The sequence below is a fragment of the Miscanthus floridulus genome, unplaced genomic scaffold, assembly GCF_019320115.1.
Source record: "Miscanthus floridulus cultivar M001 unplaced genomic scaffold, ASM1932011v1 fs_558_1_2, whole genome shotgun sequence".
Classification (NCBI taxonomy): Eukaryota; Viridiplantae; Streptophyta; class Magnoliopsida; order Poales; family Poaceae; genus Miscanthus; species Miscanthus floridulus.
The window spans coordinates 29705-40000 of NW_027096935.1; the positions used below are offsets into that span (position 1 = coordinate 29705).

The 10296-nt window shown below is 44.5% G+C and overlaps 2 protein-coding genes and 1 non-coding gene across 4 annotated transcripts; 2 read left to right on the plus strand and 1 right to left on the minus strand.

The window, feature by feature from the left end:
• Window positions 1-359: 359 nt before the first annotated feature.
• Window positions 360-2319, plus strand: LOC136532246 (HMG1/2-like protein). Of its 2 annotated transcripts, none has more exons than XM_066524846.1 (8): window positions 360-443; window positions 538-583; window positions 678-755; window positions 833-890; window positions 994-1038; window positions 1600-1680; window positions 1777-1845; window positions 1961-2319. In XM_066524846.1, exons 2-8 carry the CDS (start codon window positions 546-548, stop codon window positions 1970-1972), a joined length of 381 nt encoding a protein of 126 aa, XP_066380943.1. In that variant the 5' UTR covers window positions 360-443; window positions 538-545; the 3' UTR covers window positions 1973-2319. The 2 variants fall into 2 exon arrangements, with proteins under 2 accessions (XP_066380943.1, XP_066380944.1); XM_066524847.1 differs by having other exon boundaries at window positions 1777-1824.
• A 2378-nt stretch (window positions 2320-4697) lies between these two features.
• Window positions 4698-4769, plus strand: TRNAT-CGU (transfer RNA threonine (anticodon CGU)). The gene has a single exon. It is a non-coding gene; the product is annotated as a tRNA-Thr (tRNA).
• Window positions 4770-5000: 231 nt separating this feature from the next.
• On the minus strand, window positions 5001-7678 carry LOC136532244 (uncharacterized). Its single transcript, XM_066524845.1, has 7 exons — window positions 7669-7678; window positions 7260-7384; window positions 6754-7187; window positions 5773-6667; window positions 5637-5690; window positions 5440-5547; window positions 5001-5259 (listed from the first exon to the last, which is right to left on the minus strand). Exons 1-7 carry the CDS (start codon window positions 7676-7678, stop codon window positions 5218-5220), a joined length of 1668 nt encoding a protein of 555 aa, XP_066380942.1. The 3' UTR covers window positions 5001-5217.
• Between the last annotated feature and the right edge of the window lie 2618 nt (window positions 7679-10296).

Genomic DNA, 10296 nt, shown 5'->3' on the forward strand with positions numbered 1-10296 from the left:
ACCACTTTCGCTATAGCGCGAAATGGCCGAACTGACCCTCGAAGAAGCACAGCGCGGGCGGAAGAAAGCACACCGTGAAAACTCCCGCCTCCAGCCGAAAATAACCTGAACCCCATCCACAAAGCGACTGACAGGATGGGCCCGCGGTTCCCAACCCATCCAAAGCCATCGAAGCAGCCGCCGCAGGCTAGCCAGAGATCACGTACTCCTAGCGGAAGGCAGCAGCATGCGGCGCGCCGCGCGGCCAATGGGAGGCGAGCGCCCGGATCGGTGACGTGGCAAAAAAATTCAGATCCCGCGCAAATGCCCACCGCCCCTTGCCTTTAAAAGCCGCCCCCTTCTGGCCTCCTTTCCCCTCCACTCGCATCAAAGCAAAACAGACCTCCACACGGTTCCGTGCACACACCCAAACAGGCAAACCCTCGTCGCGATCCGGCTCCAAGGTACTGCGATTTCGAAATCTAGATCAAATCGTTTTGAATTCGATGTTGTTGGTATGGGTTGCTGCTGATGGTTTTATTGGATTTGGTTCTGTAGGTCTCGAGATGAAGGCGAGGGCGAGGTCCAGCGGCGGCGACTCCAGGTACGATTCGATTTGGCCGCCTCTTCCATCCATTCTCGTTGTTATTTTTTTTGTTGTTGTGGTTTTGACGGGGATTTGTTTGTTTTTGCTGAAGGCTCTCGGTGAGGAAGTCCAAGGCTGAGAAGGACCCAAACAAGCCCAAGAGGCCTCCCAGCGCGTTCTTCGTCTTCATGTGAGTTTCAGATTATGCGGCCTTTGTCCTCCCGTTGTTTGTATTTCGTTCTGATCGTTTGGGTCTGGATTTTGCAGGGAGGAGTTCAGGAAGGACTACAAGGAGAAGCACCCCAATGTGAAGCAAGTCTCCGTGGTAAGGCGTTGTTTCATCCATGATTCCGTCATTCGATTCGAATATGCGTGTTGGGCTGGTATGAAACTTGCGTTTCTGATGTTTGTGGCTCTGTGAATGGCAGATTGGCAAGGCTGGTGGTGACAAGTGGAAGTCCCTGTCTGATGCTGTGAGTTTGCTTGCTCCCCGTGCCCATTTTAACCGTTTGAGACTGCAGTTAGTTGCGATGTGCTTTGTTCATCTTACGATGAATGTGCCGTTCTAGTTTCGTCCGGGTTGGGTCCCCCGTGTTTGTCTGTATATCAGTATATATCATGTGGTTACTTGCTGCAATGTTAGATCTCTTGAAATTCCATCGCTCGTTGCTTTCGAACTTGCGGGCAGTTTTGCAAGTGATTTGAATTCAAATTTCACCATACCTCATGTTTTGGAATTGTAATAACTGGCGTCTAAGTTACTAGACGGTTGTTTAGGCTTCAGATCTGTTGACTTGCTGCTGCCTAGTGCTATCTTCCTTTGATACTGTCTGTTTGGTTCAATAGATTGTGGGTACTCGACACTATTTTGTTCAATTCGATTTTGAAATCGGATCATCCATAGAAGAGTTTTGTTGGTGGACTTGCATATTCACTTGCTTCAACTCCCTGATGCCGTTTATGTTAGTTTCCATCTATGTCTGAAACCATTGCTGAGATGGAACAGCCCCTGACGTGCGATTTCTGAAATGCAGGAGAAAGCTCCCTACGTCTCTAAGGCCGAGAAGCTCAAGGCTGAGTACACCAAGAAGATGGACGCCTACAACAACAAGCAGGTACAGTGTGTTCCACTCTACGGAGTACTCACGTTGTCCGGCAGTGCCCGGACATTCGCCTCTGTGATGTGATTCATGTGCCATCTGTCGTTGCAGTCTGGAGGCCCCACAACGTCTGGTGATTCTGACAAGTCCAAATCCGAGGTGAACGACGAGGACGAGGAGGTGCGTGAGAGCAAATCCTCCGAGTCCTGACTCTTCCTTGTGCCTTCCACTACCGGTTTTACTTTGTGGGTCCCAAACCTCACTGGTCCCGTCCATTCGAAACTGTTTTTTGCAGGGTGACGAGTGATGGATGACGGATGGAGGAGCTCTCGCCTGCCCAAGTGCTTGCAGTCAGTAGGGAAATTCTCATCGTCGTGGGCCTAACCAGGCTTTTGCTGCTCCTTTTAGCCTCTGGAAGCTGTCTGTCTGTCTTCTAGATGCAGTAGACTAATAGTAGTAGTGGCCGCTCGCTCTCTGAGTTGGTAGTTGCAAGTGTTGTCCCTGAAGTGATGCAGTTTAGCTGGTAGTGTGTTCGCTTCCACGGCACTTGACCGTTTGTTGGAATGGGATGTTTAGCCTGCAGTCTGTACTTACCCCCAAGCATCTATGATGCCTGTTTTTAAGTCTCAGATCTCAATAGATGCCTGTTTTAAAGCTCGGTTCTCAACAGAATTCATCCTCTCTTGATTGCATCTCTCCAAGTTATACCACTACTGTTTATTGCTGGTTCTGGGTTGTTCACTTGTTCTATGCTCAGCCTGGGCTGCGATTGAGATTTTTGAAGCTTGGTTCGTCGATCTGAATGTGCAGGCATGACTAGTCTGATCTAATTGTAAGTTTAGAAACCTTAAGAAAGAGTACATTGTGTGCTAGTGATTGGTACTGCTTGGCTTTCACCCTGATCTAACCGTGTCGCTGCAGTGGCCCTGGGATACCCTTGGTATGCCTTGTTCTCGGAATGGAGGTCAGGAGGTGTTTGTTAGGATCTGGAAGCTGGAACTTGGAGTGTGCTTGTCGTGGTCTGTACATTCTGCATAGTACTCCAACTGAAGAACCTGTGATGGTGTATTGGGGATAAAGCTGGCTGCCGTGCCGTCTGCTGCATCCGCCGGTGCGACGCGTGATTGCGTGCGCCGAATGATCTCATCCGATTTGACGCAGCCAACACGGAGGATCTGATGAGTGGCTGTTGTAGCACACGTGCAGTGTTCGTTGGAATCTTTTGGCGTCGCCATTCGCCAGAGCGCGAATCGTACGCTCAACGGCAAGGCGTCACAGCTGGAGAAAAGGCCGATGATCGCTGAAAGGAATGACGCCATCTGCACATTTTGGAGGAGTATCGTACTCGTACTACGTCGTTCGAGCATGATTTTAGGATGTCAGTCTCAACTCTCATCTCTCAAGTCTGAACAGTGAACTCACCCTGCTCAACTCTCAAGATGACGTCAACCATCAACTATTTGACCATGCTATCTGAACGAACTGGACAGACTACAAACTGAGCATAGTAGTTGAATAAAATAACTAAATAATAAAGAGAAAAAGGAAACATTCGAAAACGCTGCAACATTGTATTTTCTGGCAAAATGAAGGAACAAATAGCCTGTGAGACCCAGTTCATGGGCCGAATTGAATAGCGATGGGGCGTGGTACTGTAGCGACGAGTTGGGACGGACCACAAACGCGGAGTACTGTATCACTGTAGCATCACGGCACTGTTTGTCTAGCTTAAATTGCCAGGTCAAGAACGCGTAATAATATTTGGTTAACCGTTTTGTGTGAAGCGAGGACAAAAACGCAAGCAGGTTGCTACATAGATGAGGTCCACCCCTCGGTAGAGTGGGCCTGTGCTGTGTTCTAGGCGGGTGGGCCTGTGCCATGTTACGGGCTTACATAGCCGCCGTACACCTGCATTTTTACATGAGATTCACACAGTCCAAGGAGGGGGTGCTTTGAGCCTTTGACCATATGGCCGATCGACTAAATACAAAATCCTGCAATTTTGACCATATGGCCGATCGAGTAAATACAAAATTCTGCAATAAAACATCCGTGTTAACCACTCACTGAAGAACGTGGTAAGCGTCTTGTTCCACCAAATAGTTTACCAGCCACGATTTTCGCACGGATTAGTGATAACATCTTTTTTTTTTTCTGTTCGAGTACATTCAATCAGTTGTATGAAGCAAAAAAAATATATTCAATCAGTGATACTGATACACACACGGGCACATGGCTTTCGTAACTACCATTGTGACACGGAGGTCAGAATTGTCAAACTCAACGAAGTCTGCAAGGCACCAAACAATTGTATTCGACGATTCGGCCGTTGCTGCGTGCAGATCAAGATGCTCGATGTCCTGGCAAGTACTACATCGCACGAACACGCCACGAAGATGAGCCTGACAGCGTGCACCGTCTTGATATTCCTCTTCCTCTTGCTGCGGTCGTGCGCATCCCAGGACAAGCTCGTCGTCGGCAAGCCGCTCTCCCCATGTTATCGTTTCGAGTGACGGCACCTTCGAGTTGGGCTTCTTCTCCCCCTTCAATTAGTCATACACACCTGCAGAGACAGAGTGTAATGGAGCATGCATGTTCCATAAAAAAAAATGGATCATGCATTGCCCTTATGCAGGAGGCCGTTAGGCGTTAGCTCTGGCGACCACGATCATAGGACCGGCACGATGCATCTCTTGGAGTGTGACTGTGTAGACAGTAGACACACGCGTAACGCGTTGCCTTTGAGAAATTATTGGCATGAACTCGTCCTATTTGGAGAAAAGGCAAATGGTGAATGGCGTGGCATCACGTGGCCTTTCCCCAGCGTTCTCGCTCGATTTTTTTTTTTGGACTTTACGTATCTTCACAAGGTTTTTTTTGACCAATGCTTTCTTAATGTGATTTCCGCGATGTTTTTAAAGCATAGGTGTATATGTTCGAATAAGAATCTAATAACATGAAAGTTTATGTAAAAAAATATTGTATCAGTGTATAATTATTATTTAAAAAAATTATTTCATGTAGCAGAAAGTGCTTCCGTAGCATAGTGGTAGTGCGTTGGCTTCGTAAGCCAAAGGTCGCGAGTTTGATCCTCGCCGGGAGCTTTGCTCTTGTTGTCTTTTTTGTGTGTTTTTCTTTAAAGTTTTTGTTTACTGTACCTTTGCCCCATCTTGATGAGCTTTTTCCTTTTTGTCTTGATGATTGTGTTTTTATTTAGGTTTTTGTTTACTGTACCTTTGCCCGATCTTGATGAGCATTTTGGGTATTCACGGATGCGAAATTTCAGAACGCAAAAACTGTTCATAGATATAATAGACAATGGGACGCATCGAGAACTGTAAATAGATATAGATATATACATCAACATCCTGGTTTCCTACTGCCAGGCCATGCATTTTACACTCCACTTCAGCTCAGGGAACTTCTCTAATCCATGTGGATGTTTGAAACTATGAATCTCCATGGCGACGTGACATCTGCATCTCCTCCCCGCATGCTAAATCTCACAGAACAAAGTTCTTCCCAATGCTTCACGTTGAGCTCTACATCAAATTATGTACCAGTTGTGGATTTGTTCGAGGCAGGTAACCTAAGCTGTTCCACAGAAAATCCAAGGGCAGAAAAGTTTGGAGTATTGTCAATTATACTCTGATGAGAAGTCTACTGTGTTGATGCAACATGAGGATAATGCGAACCTGATTACACTTGAAATTCTGGGAAAGTGATCACAAGCAGAACTGCAAAAGATAACAGCAGTGGCAGCAGGTAACTGACCTTAGACCTTCTTGAGTTCAGCGCCACAGGATCCTTCTTTAATGGCTTATATGCAAAAGACTCAAGGTCGATCATTGATTGCGGGGAGATGGAGTTACTAGCATCTCTCTATATGAAAGTAGATAGACCCATTATGATTTGCTAGTTTTCTAAATGTATTCCATCATGTTAGTCCTACAATAGATTAACACCCATACCTGTCCCTTTGATGGCTCAGACTGTACATCCAAACGATCACTGAACAAGAGCACCTTCATTTGAAGAGGCAGCAATTAAGCTAAGGTAACAGTACCAGTAATAAACTTCAAATATGCATCCAGATAAGCAAACTACCTTTTCCACCAATTGTTGATTTAGCTTATCAGTTGCAAGAACTTGCACGCCGAGGACCATGGCACATGTGTTTTCAGAAGAGCAGAAAGCACAAGTCATTGCATTGTACACACATCCATCCTTTGCAGACCAAACATGGCCCTGGTTTCTGAATTTGCCAAATATATTTTGGTTGAGTGAAGAAGCTTCGCACTCCACTACTTGTACCTCTGCTGGTGTTGATGCTGAAAAATCATCCTCCGGGAAGCCAGCAGCAGACAGCCCATATCTCAAAAGATATGCCAAGTACAATTTCGACGAAGAAGATTGTGTACAAGTAACAAGAAACCCATCTTCTTCTAACCCAAGAGCTGTTTTGCATCTAATGCAACTTATAAGAAGTTTCTTCTGCATAGGCTTCTTTGCTGAAACCTCTTCTGGCTTGTAATTTCTTTCAAGCTTGACATTTTCACACCTGGACAATCCTATATTTTTACAACACAATTCAGAATTTCTATTCACATCCCCAGGCATAGCAGAACCAGTGTGGCAGAATGATTTGCTTGGAGAACTAGAACGCATCGTGTAAGTACAACAGCTCATTGGGGAGCTCAACCTTCTCTTTTTCTCGCAGTGAGAATTTACACTTCTGTTGATCAAAGACTCATGACAGTCTTTATCGGTGGTTCTTTCAGGAGTAGCTGCCGGTGTGGACAGAGAAGAAATATTTCTATTTGTTGAAAAAAGCGAAATGGGCATGTCTACAATCTGATCTCCATTGTTGATCCGTACTGAGGTGTTTACCTCAGAATAGTTGCTGGGACTAGCTACTGGAGTCGCTGCAGAAGTTTCCTCAACAAGAGTAGGTTGCCTTGACCTGTCTTCTAATGGATTTAAGATAGTGATCACTGCATACCTGTGCATGTGAAGACACCTATTTAAAGAAAAACAAATGATGATACAATAGTAGGAAAAAGAATGCCTGAAAAATGTTAAAATTACCGAGGTTTAAAATCATCATCCTCCAAATTTATAACTTCTGTTTTGACTCCATAATTTGCTCCAGTATTGGCTACACCTTCGAAATCAGACTGAATTTTGCAGGGAGGCAATGGATATGACCTTGGAAGACTTTCAGGTGATGAAGAGTTTTCTTTCTTTACTAAAACAGAAGATCTCATAGAGATTTTCGATACTTCTGGCGATGTATAACACATGCCCATAACTTTTTGGTCTACCGCCACACCATCAGTGTTTGGAACTCTCTGACTAAGACATTCAGTCTTTACCTTCTGATTACATTGTGATACTGAGTGGTTTGAGGAACTCAATTCTGGCCACGGCAACTTTCTTTTATCATCACTGAGAGATTGAGGTGCTTTGCTATCCAACTTAACCTTGGGGAAGATGCCACAATCTTTGATTTTTATTTTTTCCTGAAGCAGTACCATGCATTTTAGAGAAGCCCATCCACATTTAGAAAATCAAATGTGTATAAAGAGCAATACCTCAGCATTCTGAAAGAACTTTTGCAACTCAGCCATTGTCTCCTGGAAGCTATCATACTTCTTGATTGCATTCCTAAGCCATTTGGAAATGTAGGCAGCATTTCTGCCTTCCTGATATCGCTCATCTGTACACCATATACATGGGAATTAAAAATGAAAACCACACACTCTATTTTCTAAAAAAGAGGAGCACTAAGCCATTTCACTTCTAAACAGTTATTGTAACACCCTAGGTGTTTGGCTCCTACAAAATTGCATTTCATTTCATAAACATGTGCATCATCTACCTCATCATGTCATTGTTACTGAAACATGTATATGCAACATTCTCAATTATGTTTGTTTCATACTTGATTGCTTGTGAATGGTAGTTAGTGCAACATGTGCATGCAACATGAGTTTCTCATACCTTGAAACATGGCAACATGGTAGTGTAATTTGACAAGTGTAAAATTGCAACAAAGTCATGAAACATGTGAAACATGGAATTGCAACATTAGGGTAAATTGAGTGTTTTGTTGTTTCATCACATGTGATACTTAGAAGTTGGTGTAGCACTTGTGTAGAGTGGTTAATTATGGTCTAATACACCTTAACTACACTTAGGGTAATGGATGGGACATTGTTCATGTGGAACAAAATGACTAAGATGCCCTCTAGTGGAGGTTTGACTTAGAATGACCTATAAAGTGCCACTGTTTGACTGATTCAAAAGACCAACCTAGAGACCTTGCATGGCTGTGCACCCTTTACCAAAGTTGTAGCCAATTTATCAAGGAACAAAAGTTGTTTTATGACCAACTCATGAAAATGTGTGGAACAGCCTCAAACATGGCCCACAAGTCAGATTTGGGGTTGAATTCTACACTTAGAATTTTTCTAAGTCCAAGAGTTGATTTCCAGTTTCGTGTATCATTGTTTGGAGCCTTGTATCTCCCTAACCAGGCCGAACCAACTCGAGCTCCAATTGACAAAGTTGTTGTCCTCACTTAGATCTTCAATTTTGTCAAATATACCATGAACCAGATCGCCAAAATCACGTTGTCAGTCGTGTCATCGGGCGTCGATTCGGCCGTTTCAGAAAAACGTCAGAAGGACGCCGTGGCCGACCGGTGCAGGGGCTGATCACCGCGTGGCGTACATGCTCTGCTAACGTCTCCACGTCGCGCGTCCGTGCTTCAGATGAAAGTCAGCGCCTCGCTCACCCGCCTTTCATCTCGCCATTTCCTCTCGGCCATCTCCTTCCACGCGAGCGCGGCGACCAGGAAGCCGTGGCCGCCGCGAGCCAAATCCACCGTAACCGAGCGCCATTGCCCGATTCCTCTGAACCACAGCACCACCGTGAGCTCCTCCACGTCCTCGACCCCACCGTCATCTCGTTTTCGCCTCAGGTAGAGCTCACCGTGAGCGCGGCTCCACCGGGTCGCCATGACCGCCGCCGGCCGAGCTCGCACGTGGCTGTGCCGCTCGAGCCTTTTGCTGCCTCCTTTTTCCCTTGCTGTAGGTCCTGTGAGTGATACTGATGCTCGTAGAGTAGGCCACTAGGGCCGTGACGCCATCGCCTCGCCGGAGCCGGCCAAACCGTGACCGTGCGCCGCCATGGCCGTCGCCATTTCCTCTAGCTGCTGTAATAGCTGAAATTGAGGGTACCACTAGGTGCGCACGGGTGAGGCGAACACGTTGGCACCGATGGCCTCGCCGGAGCTGCCACCGGCGACGAGTTACGCCGTCGTCCTTCTTCCTCCCCTGTCTGTCTCACTGACTCGCGGGACCCGCTCGTCAGTCGCCGAGCTGAGGTGGGAGCCTGACCTGGGCCGCGCCATGTTCTGGGCTGCACTAGCGCGTGCTTCGCGGGCCGCCGTATTCTTCCGGGCCGGCCCAGCAGTAGGGTTAGGTTTTCCATTTTGTTTCGTTTTATTCTTTTTCACAGATTTGTGTACATACTCAAAAATGTGTATCTCTTAGTTGGTAGATCCAAATGATGTGGTTCCAATTTTGTTAAGTTCCTGGTAATGTCTAGTTTATATTAAAAATATAATTTGTGCCTTGTTCTGTTATGAAAAATGGAGTTGCTAATTATCTCTTTTAATCATGTGGGAAATAGGGGTAATTATATCTTTTTCTGGGTAGCTCCAAATGACATGAAATTTTTATGGTGTACTGCTCATATCATGGATAGCTTGTAGTTAAATTTTCATATATTTTGGACACTATATGTAGGAGTTAGGAAATTCTCTTGTTTGCATGGATGGATCTTGTGTGAATTTTCATAATTTTTCTATAGATCCAGTAAAGGTAAAATTTGGTGAGTGCTATTCTTATGCTAGAATGATGCTAAGAAAAATGTGAAATCTGTTGCTTGACACTTTTCATTAGGGTTTCCTAATTAAGCTAGAAATAGCCCTGCCATCTGTTATTTTTGATACAGCAAGTTCTGCTTGACCAATTGCTTTGAAATTTTTATGGTAGTCTATGTGAAGCATGAGATAGCTACTGTAATTTTTGTAGATTTTTCTGAACAGTTTTACTATATATTGCTTTAATCACCTAATTAACTAAATAAATTAGAAAAGAACATTAAATAATTTATTTAGAAGTTGGCACTATACTTTCTGATGTTCCTCTGGTATGCACAACAAGTTGGTAAACTTGGTTTGGTCCAATTATGTTTTTTCATCATCACTAAATATTTAATTTAGTAAACCTGTCATTTCTGGACAGATTTTATGTTTACTTGAATTCGATTTGGTTAACGTAAGAATCATGCTTTAATGTTTATAAATGATTTGTAGAGAATTTCATAAGCTTTCCAGAATGTCCTCTTGCAAGTCGTTTGAAATTGTAGAACTCTTGTTGTGATTGAATTAAGGAACTGCTTGTTTGCATATGAAACCTTAATTATTGATTTAAGTATGCATTTACTATTCCTAAGCTTGTGGTAATGTTCTTAGGTGTTAGGCCTTTAACTGGAGATGAGCATCTTTATCTTAGGTTATGCAAGTTAGGTAAGTTGATCTTGTTCTTCAAGTTAAGTTAG